The sequence below is a fragment of the Aphanomyces astaci genome (genome assembly GCF_000520075.1).
Source record: "Aphanomyces astaci strain APO3 unplaced genomic scaffold supercont1.34, whole genome shotgun sequence".
Lineage (NCBI taxonomy): Eukaryota > Oomycota > Saprolegniomycetes > Saprolegniales > Verrucalvaceae > Aphanomyces > Aphanomyces astaci.
This window is the reverse complement of record NW_009798297.1, coordinates 19,243-32,191: the sequence shown is the minus strand read 5'-3', so window position 1 is coordinate 32,191 and position 12,949 is coordinate 19,243. Positions and strand designations below refer to the sequence as shown.

Below are 12,949 nucleotides of genomic sequence, written 5' to 3'. Positions count from 1 at the left end.
ATGTAGTAGTCGGTCGTCTAACTAACTACTACTACATATTACTATGTAGTATCAATGTTGGCCCTATATACCAGTAGTTGTCCGTTGTGTGGTTTGTTGGATTAACGAGTAACGAGTACTATGGATTAATACTACTGTAGTTATTCCATAGTCGGTCGTCTAACTAACTACTACTACATATTACTATGTAGTATAAATGTTGGCCCAATACAACATTTATAGTATACCAGTGGTTGTCCGTTGTTGGATTAACGAGCAACGAGTACTATGGATTAATACTAGTTATTCCATAAACTTGAGGGTCCCGACAATCAAGTTCTTGGACGGGAGCGGGCCAGGACACGGCACCAACAACGTCACTTTGCCCTGCGCGACGTTGACCGACTTGCTACTCGTTGGACACGTGTTAGTTACGAAGGAGAAGACATTTGTCGGTCGTACATGAGCACAAAGCCGGCGGCGCTCGAGCCGAGGAGCTGCTGCTCGTCGTCGTCGTCGTTGCGGTCGCCGTTGCCACTGGGCGGATGGCTCACGGCGGCCATGCAGTGGTTCAGATCCGACGTCAGGTCGGCCGGCACGACGCGCAGCCGAACCATGTCATGCGTCTGGCCCACTGGCAGCATCACTTGGGACACACTCAAGTCTACAGATATCGTTCGTTCGTTAGCTCGACATACAAACTTGAACGACCGATGCTCTCTCCATATTGCACTTGGTATAGTCTATTAGTAAACACGAACACAACGGACCTTGGATGCGGTAGATGTGGAGGTCGTCCACGTCATAGTCGACGGAATGCGGGGCAAACTCAAACGGCGACTGCATCGGTAGCGTCGAGTGCAAGTGTTTGCCGTAAAAGTACTCGTGGAACCGATCCATGCGCAGCTGATGCCGTTGTTGATTGGATCTACACTCGACATGAACAATGGAGTCACTGGTTATCGAAGATTGGCCGCGTACCGCTGCACGACGCCGTCCGACCGCGGCAGTTTGATCACGGACGTGGATGCAGTGGACGCGAGGTCGCGCTGGAGTTCGCTGTGCAGTTTGTCTTGACCGAGCACAATCACCAAATCCACATGGAAGGCTTGGATACAGTGGAGAAGCACTTGGTACCCCGCGCCATCGATCCACGAAGACGTGTTGATGATCACCCCCGATGCGTTCACTAGATGACATGAGTGGTTGAGGGAGGTTGAGGCGATGGTGGGGTCCTACCGTCGGCGTCGTTGGCTAGTCGTTCGTTGACACGGGTCGCGAGCTCCGACACTTGATGCTTGTACAGCTCAGGGTTCTCTTTCACTTCGGCATGTCCGTAGAAGTACGCTAACGGCGCCGTGAGGATGAACTCGTCTTCGACACTGAGGCAGTTCATTTCCAGCGGGGTCGCGGCGACGGTCCCTGGAACGCTCAACGACCCATGCGCGACGTCCAAGTCGACGAACGTCGGCTTCATGGACATTCGGAGCGCGTAATTGAGCAAGATACGTGACACCGTGGACTTGCCCGTGTCCGACGGACCTGTCACGAGGACGCGAGGGCCTGCGCCGCGGGTCTCCAATGCATGACGACGGATTTGGTCCAGCTGTGTGTGGATGTTCACGATGGGAGGCATGGGCGTTTCATCCGATGACGTGTACGCAGACGCACGTTCCCCTTGGAGGCTCAGCTCGCACCCGTGGTAAGTGAAGATGGCCACTTGACATTTGCGGAAATGGTACTCCTTTTCCTTCGCCAACTCTACGCCGAACAGCTCGGCGGTGCCTGAATGCAGCCGGATCGTCACCTCTTCATCTCCGTGCACTTCAAAGCGGTACTCCGTGTACTCGCGCAGCACGACTTTCTCCGCCGGACGAGTGTCCATTTCGCGCTTTGAATGTATCGGTGCAATGGCGGTGATTGGTGGGTTATGTTATCCGGAACATTCGGATAATTGGACTTCATTTTGACGACAGGAGTTTGCAGAGGGTTCAAACTGATTGAGCGATGCACCACAACAGTAGGTACTGCATCCAGTGATTACCCTCAGTGGTGTCAAATAGGTTGACAAGGCGGTGTCCATCTTCGGCCTGCCTTCGCGACGTCAGCGCAAGTGAGCAAGTTGGACGTCCACGTTACACTAGTTCTTTATTGCGAATCCGGTACTGTACTGTACCGGTAGTTGAAGTGGGTTTACTCAGAGTTCTTACAAAAGGATTGGGATTGGTTGAAATACTCACGATTGCTACGTTTGATTGGCCGTAATCGACAATATGATCCAACTTCGCCCAAATCCAAAACATCACAAAGACGATGACAATTGCCCACGGCATCAAGAAGCATCTGCTCGTGTTGTCCACAGGTCAGCATGTTGGAAAGACGACCACATCTCTCGGACTCGTGGCGCATCTCCAGGAGCGCTTCAGCCTAGAGGTCCATGGCACAACCACCCCCAAGAAAGAAGTAGCGTACTGCAAGCCGGTGGGCCAGCAGCATGTGCCCGTCGGCGGTGGACTACGCGTGGACAAAGACTCGTTCTTATTCAAAGAACACTTTGGGCTAGTGCATGACTACAAAGACATGTCGCCTGTCATCTTCCCCGACGGGTTCACGCGTGACTACATCGATGGCAAAGTCACGGCGGCGGAGCTCACAGAATCCGTCCGAGTAGCCCACCGCCACCTCATGGACACGAGCGAGTTCGTGGTCGTCGAAGGCACGGGGCACACGGGGGTTGGATCTATTTGTGATATCAACAATGCCCAAGTCGCAGGTAGGATTCCCTCCGATGCCTCCCTCCTTTTATGACTGTGCCTGAAACGCAGCGGAACTCGGCATGGATGCCATCTGCATTGCCCTCGGTGGCCTTGGCTCCTCCTTCGACCAGTTGGCACTGAATCGTGAAATGCTGCTCAAGCATGGCGTCCAGTTGAAGGTGCGCTCTATATCGCCGTCGTTCGTTCGTGAAACACTCGTCTGTTCGTAGGGCGTGATCTTGAACAAAGTGGACCCGGCCAAGCTCGACATGGTGCAAGTACGTCCAACCATTAGCCTTTCTGTATCTTTGCGTCATTGGTAGGACTACTTTTCCCGAGCATTGAAGCGCTGGGACGTTCCGTTGGTTGGGTGCATTCCACAGCTCGACGACCTGTCGCATCCATCCATGTCGGACTACAGCAAACTCTTCCACAGCGACCTCATCTCCGGTTCGTTCTCCATCTTCCACCGACGTTCTTGGCATCATGCATGCGCTAGGCCACGACGCCAAGCTGCGGTACTTTGCCCACGTTCGCCTCGCGCTCGCTCCCGTCGATTCGCGAAACGTGTTCAAGCCCGTGCCCAGTCAACTGGTCATTACGGTTCGTACGAGTTGGATGTGTCCCTGGCTGATGCTTTGGCATTCCGATCAACAAATGGAACCTCATTGTGCGTGTGTGTACGTAGCACAGCGGACGAGGCGACGTCATCGACGCCATCCTCGCCAACCAAGCCGAATACCGCCGCCGCGGAGAGAATTTGCATCCGGGGTTGATCATGACGGGATGGGACCATCCGTCTCCAAGTGTACGTGGCATCCACGTGTGATGATTACATGAGAGAGAGCGATGATGTGTAGCTAATTGCCCGGTTGAACGAAGGCAACATCCCATGCATTTACGTGCCGCCCACGACGTGCGACAGCTTCCAACTCACGGCCAAGATCGCCGGGTTCACGGCCAAGTTGAATCGTTACGACACCAAGCGCCTGCATCTCGCGACACAACACGTGCGAGATCATGTCAACTTTGACCTCTTAGGTATCTAAGGGGTCGGTCGCCCCGGATGATGGAAATATGAAGTGCTACATTAGCCTAATGTCGAGAGGTAGCCATCATGCACACACATTGAAAGAAACCAATCGTTAAAGTGATGCCATGATATGGACAAATGGACGTCGCTTGCTACGAGCATGGAGCATGGGTGGGGCTGGTGCGGCTTAATTGGGCAACGTCATCTTCTTGCCAGAGTATTTGCTAGTGCATTGTAAACGTGTCAGCAGAGCAAAATGGAAGAGTCGTAGCGTACCTGATGGCGTAGTAGTAGAAGAAGTCCACGTACAGCCCGGTCTGGACAAGCCCGGCAATGAACATGGGCCAAATCGTGTGGTACTGCGTTTCCGTGGCGGCGCGGTAGATCCAGTTGATCAAGTAGAACGCGCGATAGATCCCAAGCAACACGACGTAGTTGGACGTCAAGTTTTCGACTTCACCATGACGCTGGAGGAGGATGAGCTGGGGAATTATGGCCACGGCTTCCAAGTACAACGAGAACGTCCAGAGGATCTCCATGACTTCGAGCCGTTCGTGGAAAATCAACGCAAGGATCGCGCACGGCAGCACGGCGAACTTCCAGTGGAGGAACGAGTCGATGGACTTGTCGTACGACGACTTGAACGGCTCCTTGAACCGAATAAAGTACACGATGGCCCCCGACAGACCAAGGTACAGCAGCTTCATGCTCGTGTTGTAGAGCGACACGTAGTGCGTGAACAGATCCAAGTACCGCGTGATGAACACGAGGAAGAACAGCTCTTGGCTCTTGAGCGAGATCCCAGTTGCCGACCGGCTGGCTTGGAGGCGCAGGATCATCACGAGGAAGCTGAGCAAGTGCGTCATGTCACCAATCAGTCGAAAGATGTTCATGGTGCTTGGAAGTTCAAAATGAGCGGCGGCGCGACGGAAGGAGGAAGCGACAGAGACGGAAGATGGCGTTGGTAGGCGAAGCTGACGTGTCACCGAATTTCTGGACAGGTTATTCCACACCGCGCAATTGTATCCAGATACGATCCGGATACATATCCGGACCCCCACGAACAAGTAAAGTGAATTGTTCGATAAGAATTGTTATCAAATCAACTCGGTAGCTTTGGCGCACATAAAGCCAAGGATAGGTACCGTCGAACGAAATATTGACAAAGGCTATGTACGCTGATAAAGATGCGGAAATGACAGAACATGGGCGATTCCACTCCTCGTGGTTACCTCCGAGTAGAATTGAATGATATTTGGCAAATGGTTTATGGGATCTCGTAGCCAATCAAACTTCACACATTGAATTTTCAGCCAATCGTCAATCAGCATAATTTGACCCAACAGTTTGGCCCAATCAGACTGTTCATATCTTTAAATTTGTATGGCATACGTTGAATAACCTTGTATTTTGACTTCGAATGATGCTCGAACCAGCAAATTTCAGTGAAAAACAGCATACCTGTTGCTTGGGATTATCTTGAGTTGTCTATATTTTCCTGAAAACTATCCAGAATCGGTGATTTGCATACGAACGTTACTAGCATTTTTCATCTCTCTATTCTCTGATTTTGCAAAGTGCACACAAGCAATGAATGGTACATTCACAACCTATTTACGTGATGAAGCCTTGTACTCGGCTCCGAGTATTATTTATTCATACAGCGCCTTGATGCGTTTGTACTCTTTCGTGTACTGGGACTCGACGATGGACGCTTGTCGGAACGTCGCCCACTCTGGGAATTCATCCAGAAGCACTTGTGGGCTGTAGCTGAGCAGCAGTCGAATGCCTTGGCTGATGTCGTTGAGGGTCCGAGCAAGGTCAATGTGATCGTGGTCCAAGAACAGCCGCTGCAGCTCGAGCAGCTCGACGCAACTGCGGACGAACAGTATCGCATGCTCTTGAACGTTCTTCTGTCGCTTGATGAGGCTGTCGCAGCTGTCCGCGACCAGTTTGTGCACGCGTATCATCACCACGTGATCATGGGCGACGACCTCTAACAGGTCCGAGAGCGCTTCCAGCGCCGCGTGGAGGACCTGGGACGCATTGTTGGACGCATGCTCCGCGAACAGATCCTCCAGTACCCCCAAGTCGGACTCGATTTCGTCCAGCGTTTTGTCGGCACCCTGCGGCGTCTCTGCTGCCTGGGGCGGGGCCGAGAACGAGTCGCCGCGGCCGCACATGGGGCAGCGGCAGGTAAACCCAAATTGCCGAACGAGCTGGGCCTGCCGCCTCTCGCGGCTTTGTTCGCGCGGATACACATACGAAATGAACAGCTGGTCACCTTGCTTGATGGCCTTGGCAGCTCGGACTTCGGACACACTGAGCGCCGACTCAGGCGTGAACTTGACGCAGTTCGGGTTGCAGTCGTGGTTGAACATGGCTGTGTGCAGGAAAACGCCGCTCGTGAACGCATTGCACTGCATCCCCAGCACGACTTGGAGCCATCGACGGACAATGGCGTTGTCGTCGCTGTCCCGGCCGTACCTGGCAAGGAGCGCGGTCAACGAGGCCGTGTACTCTTCATGCGCGGCGTCGAGAAGAGTTGCCGGCAAGTCTTCCAGTACTACGGGGTGAAGCGGCGCAAGGTTCGTGGCAATCTCGTCGGCGTCGTCGCATTGCAGGATCTGTTCCACGGTCGCGAGAAGTAGCGCCGACCGGTCGTCCACATCTGGCCATAGTACATATGCACGCTCTCGGATCAACAACGTTCCCGCGGGTATATCTCGTGCAGCATAATATCCACGCCCGCCTCCAAATTCATCTTCGTTCGCGCGGAATTCCATTGGACCAAGGTAGTCTGGTGGCACGTGAGTCCACAGCGTCGGCTGATACTGCGACGACTCATCATGGTCGATTGAGGTGCTTGATGTGACGGACGTCGTGAACTCTAGGTGCACGTCATTGATCTCCGCCGCCGTCGCCTCCACTTCTTCATCGTCGCTGTCATCGTCAAAGAGACTAAGCGCGTTTTGGACGCTTGTGCTGGTCATGCTTGCTTGCAACCCAATCCAATCGAAATGTGTGACCGCCGTATCCGGATAACAATGAATTATCCGGCCATAACTTGACGGTTTCACAACTTGGCCAGCACTTTGCCGATCTCGGCGCATTTGGGAAGGACCAACAACCACAAGTAACGTTAGTCTTATCGTTAAGGGATGTTGCATCTCCGAAACAAAATGCAACTCAAAGACGCAATGTCGGCCACGATGGCCGCGACGGTGCCAGTCGCGTCCGGCTTTGCCACTTGCACGAGGATGCCGTGGGGAAAGTTGGTCGTTTGAATCTCCACGACGCTGTCTCCATCTAGCCATGCGTTGTCAGACACACGACTCTGTCATGGGAAAGGGCCATACGTTGCGATGCATGGAGGCTATGAGTGTGGTCGACGCTTTGAAGACCAATGCGCACCTGACCTCCTCCATCACTGATCTTGGCCACAAACACCAACTTGTTTCCGTTCGCCTTAGCATCCGCCCCCTTGGCCTTGAATTCTGCGCGACATGTCCCTGTCTTAGTCATACTTTTGAGCCTTCATCATGTTACTGTATAACCTTCATTGAGATCCCCAACGACATTGAAAAACGAGGCCACGGTGCCATTCAACATGTGGCGAGGAATCAATCCTTCGACCACGACGTCCTTCACAGCTACTTGTTTGCCCAAGTGCCGCGAAATGACCACTGCCTTCCTCGCCAATACGAGGCCCTGCCACGTGATGTCACACCATATTACTTCAGCCACCAACTACGTTGCATCACAACGACTTACCGTGAGATCATCCCTGGGGTCGTCGTCCGTCCACCCGTTCTCGTACACGGTCGTCACAGCGTCTCCAAACGAGTTGCCTCTATAAAGAACATCAAATGTTTATGCAAACCAACTTGGTTGCTGCCATCGTGTGTTTGTCCAAGCTGTACGTACGCTTCCATTTCGGCCAAGACGTGCCCCACGGCATCGCTGAACGTGCCATGTACGAGGGTGACGTGGTCCCCACTCGCTTGCAACCGCCGAATCGTCGAGAGAACCGGAAGACCTTTTCCCACGGTGGCTTCGAACGCCACAAGCGAGCTCTGCTTGGTTTTCGTTGTGGTGTCCAGAACAAGCGACGCATACGTGGCCCAAGGCCCTGCCACCACATGGATGTTGGCTAGCACTAGCCCCATGCCAAGAGATTTCGCCAACGCCAAGTCCTCCACATGGGAGGGGGACGCCGTCGAAGTACAGTCGACGACAATGAACTTGTCGTAGTGGCCGAACGCAGCCAAGTCTCCCAACACGTCCCGAAGCTTGTCCCGGCGCTGGAAGTCGTCGCCGTCGTCATCCGCGTCCACTTCGACTTGCTCGCTGGTTTCATCATCCATGGGTCTGTGGGCAACAGTGACATCACCTTGTTGCAAGCCGCTCCCATGAAAAATTGTCGTGTGGTTGAGGAGCGTACGAATGTGGTCCCACGAGAGTCCGTGGGGATGTTTGATGTAGCCTCGATCGCCACCGATAGCCGCAATGTGCACGGAGGCGCCGCAAAACTCTGCTTGCGAGGAGGTGTCGAGAGCATGCAAGAGCCCACGGCCGAGACTGCCGTGGTCGCCTATGACAACGAGTCCGAGCTTTCTTGCATCGCACATGGTCTGTCCAGGGTGCGGGTGCTGGTCATGGAGCGCTGTCTGAAGCAGCAAGCCCAACACGACGCAACCCACAGCCCACAACCATTGTGTCCACATGGTAGAGTTGGCAAGATCGGATTTGCATGGATGTAATATCTGGTTTATCCGGACAGGACATCCATCTCATTTCACAAGCAACCGGGTGGTGCTCTGCTTGCTATTAACTGCGCCACTTGCCCACCAATCGCATTCCCTGTCACAACCTCGTCAGGGGTCAAGTTGAAACTGGCCCCCGTCTGTCCTCGGGGTTGGTAGGCACCGAGCCAACAGCATAGGATCGCCCTCACCTCCAACGAATCTTGGACATCAGCGACATATAGCGATATGTCGTACCGGCGATATGTCGTGTCAATGGTCCTGGCTACCAATGTCGTGATGCATGCATGCGTGGTGTTTGTATACATATGTGCGTACGTTTCCTTTGGCCTTTGCAGCGTGTCATGGCATGCTGCCCTCATCGCATTCCACCAGTTCCTTCGAAATCCGAATTGCCCTGAAACTGTCGAGTCTGAGCATGCGTTGTGATTGGCTGGAATATTATTCACCGTATGTTGTTTTGGCAATTGATCACTCCACCATTCCTCAAACGCCACCACCGCGCCGCATCGCCATGTACGTCGTTCACCGAGACTCGAAGTCACCGATCATGCGGTCGACGACGTCCAAGCACCGGCAATATGGCACTCTTCTTGCCGGGATGGCCTGTCTTGGCCTCATGTTCATCTCTGGCGCTTGGTCCCACCGCGAAGCCACTGTCATCGCCCGCCACTTGACTGGAGTTGGGCATACGGAACCACCGTGTTTGACCGATGCGGACTGCACAGGAGCTGGATCGGTGAACCGGTCAAACGTGTGCGTCGAAGAGGTGTGTCGCCCACGGCCGCTCTTCCCGTTCAACTCGGTTGACCTGGCCGGCACCCTTAGCGCTTTCATCTGCATTGTCATCTCATCTGGTATGTCCGCACGCACGCGCATGTCCATTATTTCGTTGATTTCACAACGTCATGTAAACTAGGTGGTGGCCTTGGAGGCGGTGGTTTGCTCGTCCCTCTATATATCATCGTGTTGGGCTTCAACTCACACGACGCAATTCCGCTGTCCAAAGCCACGATCTTTGGCAGCGCCGTGGCGAGCTGCCTGCTTAACATTCGAAAGAAGCATCCGCTGGACCCCCAAAGGCAAGTCTTGTTCTTCACACGTCATGGAAACTGACAACTCCATAGGCAACTCATCGACTACGAGGTGATGGTTATGATGGAGCCCATGACACTGGCCGGCACGATCATCGGCGTGAGCATGAACAAGGTATCCAAACTTAGCGGAACGTAGCAGCCATCAATACAGGGTTGCGTAGGTTTGCCCCGAATGGATCATCACGATGTTGCTCGTGGCGCTGTTGTCCAAGACGAGTCACCGCATGATGCAAAAGGGCAAGACGATCTGGAACCAAGAAGCGGTGAAAGACCGCCGTCGACAGGAGACGGTCTTGCAGCAATGGACGGACGTCGTGCGAGCAGCCAAGATGTCCCCTGCCGTCGTGGCATGCGCTAAACAGTGGCTAGCTGTCACGAATCAACGGCGCAAGAAAGAAGACGAGGCCGACTCGAGGCTGTCGTCCACCGAAGTGGCGCTGTCCATGGCCAATCCCATCGACGACGAAGACTCGGATTTCGACGACGACAAAGTGTCCGACGACGAATTCCTGCTCAAGAAAGCACATTTGATGTCACTGAACGGGGTCGTGATCAAGCCGCCGCAGGTCGCGGCGTTGGAAGAGCTCCACGAGTACAAGCGGTCCATTCCGTGGGGCGATCTGTCGGTGCTGCTCGTCGCGTGGATCGGGTTGTTTGCGTACTCGATCCTCAAGGGGGGGCACGGCGCCCCCAGCATCATTGGCCTCGTCTGTGGCAGGTACGTACGTTGTCACACTTTTGGTTTTGTACATGTGGCTTAAAACGAACGCGTAGTATGGCGTACTGGAGCTTGACCATGCTCGCGTTTCCGTTCTTCGTGTCTGTGACGAGCTACTTTGGATTCAAGATCCTGCATCGGCATGAACTCATGCAAAGCTGCGGGTATACACTGGTTAGACACGAGAATAGTAGTGACTGTTTGGGGGTAGATATGCCTATGTCCCAGGGGACATTCAATGGAACCGCCGCACGACGTTGATTTACCCGTCGTTGTGCACGGTCGCCGGCGTGGCCGCGGGCTTGCTCGGTGCGTAGTCGTCATCCATCATCTCACCTTGCAGTGTTCTGTCAATCAAAGCGTGTCTGAACATGTCTTGGCTTGCATTAGGCATTGGAGGTGGCATGGTGAAAGGGCCGTTGTTGCTTGAAATCGGGCTGCACCCGCAGGTGGCGTCGGCCACGTCCACCGCGATGATCCTGTTTACGTCGTCCGCCACCACGATCCAAGTACTTTAGTCGTGATACATTGTTAAAGAAACTGACGCTCGTGTGTGTGTAGTTTATCGTGCTGGGTATGCTTCCGTACGACTATGCCGCTTGGTACGGCGCCGTGGGGTTTGTGGGTGGGATCGTGGGCCAGCTGGGCCTGAGCTACTTGATCCGAAGGTTCCGCAAGACGGCGTTCGTGCTGTTTGTCATTGCCGGAGTCATCGGCGTCAGTGGGTCGGTCATGGGGGTGTTGGGCGTCCGAGACATCCTTAACCACGGGTTTCGAGGGTTCCGGTCTCTCTGCTACAACGTCTAGACCTCTATAGTGTTGCTGTATTTATCACGGAAACTATGACATATACGTATATACTGTACCGTCTATGTACGTTGCTTTATACTAGTATTGCGCACGAAGAGTTTTAGTGTTTGACATATCAACTACTTGTATGCATTCAACGACGAAGCACTACTTGATCCCGGCAACTATATCTGCGAGGAATCCGACGGGCGGACGTGCGACCGTCGGCGCATTTTCATGTACCCAAGCCTAGCCATGACCACAATGTTCACTCCATCCTAGTAAATACATGTAGCCAATTCGTACGTCAATGTGCCTGTCGAATTCGGGGACATTGCGGCTGTACAGAACAGGCCCAATCGCATCCAGCCCAGGTACATTCGCCACTGGAAACGTAACCATGTTGTCGTGGACTTGTGTGTGTAAACTGTCGACGTAGTGCAGCAGTCGCTGGTGCTGCAAGCTGGACCGCACCATGTCTAGATTGGGCGTCCAAGTCAGATCTGTAGCCTCTACTTGTGTAACAGTAACAAGATGTAGATAGCAGCAACCTTCTACGAGAAGCCGCGCGGACTGCTTGGTCTTGACGATAGTGTCGGCAGCGGAATACATCCACGCCATAAAGTTCCCTTCCACCTGACGGCGAAGGGGGTCGTAGAAAACGCCTTGAGCTGTCAGCGCCACAGTCGTGTCCTCCACCACTTGACTCATGAGGAGTCGACTCAAACTGACCGCGGCCACCTTCTCGTCGACCAACGCGGACTCTTGGACCCGCCGGCGCTGTTCGACTTTCTCAGCATCTTTGATCGCATACGCTTTCTTTGCCTGGGCCACGAGCTCCCGCACTGCTTCGGCGTCGAGTGCCTTGTTTGTGTGCAGCTCCTCCTGCGACATCATATACCCGCAAAGTCAATGATCAACTACCCCTAACAGCAATATACTTGTGTACCAAGTACAACGCAATGTGTTTGAGCTCGTCTTCCCACTCGACTTCGCACATGGCCTGTCTGAGTGTCTTGTTCACCAGCACAGTGAGCAGTGGAGACACTTCCACGTCAAAATCAAACAAGCCGTCGCTCTCGGCAATCTACCAACGCGTGACACCGTGTATGCAATACCACGAAGAGTACCTCGGTGGATGCTTCGATGCCAGTCTTCTTGAGCACAAACGGCTTCTTGTGCTTATTATTGGGTAGAAACGTGTCCGTTTGGGTCGACACTTCGGTTTCGTCGACGTGGGGCGTGTGTTCAATCAAGTTGGCCGACAAGTCGACGGGAAAGACTGTCGCATGTGGGGTGTGAGATATACCGAAGGGACTTTGCATACATGTCTGTAAGGTCGTGGGGGCCTCAAAAATAGTCTGTTTCTTGAACGATTTCTGCGGTCCTGAGCTTTGGTTGGGCGGGATTTGGCTCACGCGTGCCGCGTTGTCGCGCTTGATGTGGATGGAATTCTGCGACACGGAAAGTGAGTTTGAACAACGACACAACACGTGCGTACATACCGCTGCGGCGTAAACACTTCCCCTTGCCACCCGAGGGTCGTTCATGATGTTGAACACGGCACTGCGCATTTCCGAGAATGAGTATGGTTGACGAGAATAGGAGGTTGGCGAATGCATTGTCGCTTACTTGCTGGCTTTCTCCTTCTTACGGTGCTTTCCCCGGGCATTCTGTACCGCCCGCGGCTTGGCGACGAACGAGTACTGCAAGTCATCCATGTCGTCACTCTGCTTCGACCAACCCTCCTGGCATGCGAGGCTGTCGCCAACAACCGCTTGAAACCACGCGAAACCGTCACGTGGCTCGGT

General features: G+C 53.8%; 7 protein-coding genes across 13 annotated transcripts; 2 read left to right on the top strand and 5 right to left on the bottom strand.

Annotated features, from left to right (window-relative positions):
* Nucleotides 1-208: 208 nt before the first annotated feature.
* H257_11422 (hypothetical protein) lies at nt 209-1,878 on the bottom strand. Its single transcript, XM_009838339.1, has 5 exons — nt 1,219-1,878; nt 961-1,168; nt 750-907; nt 442-643; nt 209-388 (listed from the first exon to the last, which is right to left on the bottom strand). Exons 1-5 carry the CDS (start codon nt 1,862-1,864, stop codon nt 283-285), a joined length of 1,320 nt encoding a protein of 439 aa, XP_009836641.1. The 5' UTR covers nt 1,865-1,878; the 3' UTR covers nt 209-282.
* Nucleotides 1,879-2,284: 406 nt separating this feature from the next.
* H257_11421 (hypothetical protein) lies at nt 2,285-3,911 on the top strand. 3 transcript variants are annotated; one of them, XM_009838336.1, is made up of 7 exons: nt 2,285-2,752; nt 2,805-2,914; nt 2,966-3,013; nt 3,059-3,185; nt 3,235-3,338; nt 3,424-3,543; nt 3,618-3,911. In XM_009838336.1, exons 1-7 carry the CDS (start codon nt 2,293-2,295, stop codon nt 3,702-3,704), a joined length of 1,056 nt encoding a protein of 351 aa, XP_009836638.1. In that variant the 5' UTR covers nt 2,285-2,292; the 3' UTR covers nt 3,705-3,911. The 3 variants fall into 3 exon arrangements, with proteins under 3 accessions (XP_009836638.1, XP_009836640.1, XP_009836639.1); XM_009838338.1 differs by having other exon boundaries at nt 3,596-3,911; XM_009838337.1 differs by lacking the exon at nt 3,618-3,911 and having other exon boundaries at nt 3,424-3,565.
* On the bottom strand, nt 3,803-4,770 carry H257_11420 (hypothetical protein). The gene is made up of 2 exons (XM_009838335.1): nt 4,045-4,770; nt 3,803-3,992 (listed from the first exon to the last, which is right to left on the bottom strand). Exons 1-2 carry the CDS (start codon nt 4,659-4,661, stop codon nt 3,956-3,958), a joined length of 654 nt encoding a protein of 217 aa, XP_009836637.1. The 5' UTR covers nt 4,662-4,770; the 3' UTR covers nt 3,803-3,955.
* A 570-nt stretch (nt 4,771-5,340) lies between these two features.
* On the bottom strand, nt 5,341-6,778 carry H257_11419 (hypothetical protein). Its single transcript, XM_009838334.1, has one exon. The coding sequence runs from the start codon at nt 6,759-6,761 to the stop codon at nt 5,421-5,423; it is 1,341 nt and encodes a 446-aa protein (XP_009836636.1). The 5' UTR covers nt 6,762-6,778; the 3' UTR covers nt 5,341-5,420.
* A 96-nt stretch (nt 6,779-6,874) lies between these two features.
* H257_11418 (hypothetical protein) lies at nt 6,875-8,931 on the bottom strand. Of its 4 annotated transcripts, XM_009838330.1 has the most exons (7): nt 8,853-8,931; nt 8,726-8,799; nt 7,696-8,631; nt 7,543-7,621; nt 7,326-7,479; nt 7,128-7,265; nt 6,875-7,077 (listed from the first exon to the last, which is right to left on the bottom strand). In XM_009838330.1, the coding sequence occupies exons 3-7, from the start codon at nt 8,493-8,495 to the stop codon at nt 6,923-6,925; spliced, it is 1,326 nt and encodes a 441-aa protein (XP_009836632.1). In that variant the 5' UTR covers nt 8,496-8,631; nt 8,726-8,799; nt 8,853-8,931; the 3' UTR covers nt 6,875-6,922. The 4 variants fall into 4 exon arrangements, with proteins under 4 accessions (XP_009836632.1, XP_009836635.1, XP_009836633.1 ...); XM_009838333.1 differs by having other exon boundaries at nt 8,726-8,931; XM_009838331.1 differs by having other exon boundaries at nt 7,128-7,479; nt 8,726-8,795.
* Nucleotides 8,932-9,011: 80 nt separating this feature from the next.
* On the top strand, nt 9,012-11,220 carry H257_11417 (hypothetical protein). Its single transcript, XM_009838329.1, has 8 exons — nt 9,012-9,391; nt 9,454-9,616; nt 9,662-9,743; nt 9,793-10,349; nt 10,406-10,513; nt 10,561-10,658; nt 10,740-10,858; nt 10,911-11,220. The coding sequence occupies exons 1-8, from the start codon at nt 9,049-9,051 to the stop codon at nt 11,154-11,156; spliced, it is 1,716 nt and encodes a 571-aa protein (XP_009836631.1). The 5' UTR covers nt 9,012-9,048; the 3' UTR covers nt 11,157-11,220.
* Nucleotides 11,216-12,932, bottom strand: H257_11416. 2 transcript variants are annotated; one of them, XM_009838327.1, is made up of 8 exons: nt 12,771-12,932; nt 12,644-12,704; nt 12,466-12,592; nt 12,269-12,420; nt 12,088-12,225; nt 11,690-12,023; nt 11,445-11,617; nt 11,216-11,387 (listed from the first exon to the last, which is right to left on the bottom strand). In XM_009838327.1, exons 1-8 carry the CDS (start codon nt 12,857-12,859, stop codon nt 11,307-11,309), a joined length of 1,155 nt encoding a protein of 384 aa, XP_009836629.1. In that variant the 5' UTR covers nt 12,860-12,932; the 3' UTR covers nt 11,216-11,306. The 2 variants fall into 2 exon arrangements, with proteins under 2 accessions (XP_009836629.1, XP_009836630.1); XM_009838328.1 differs by having other exon boundaries at nt 12,269-12,592.
* Between the last annotated feature and the right edge of the window lie 17 nt (nt 12,933-12,949).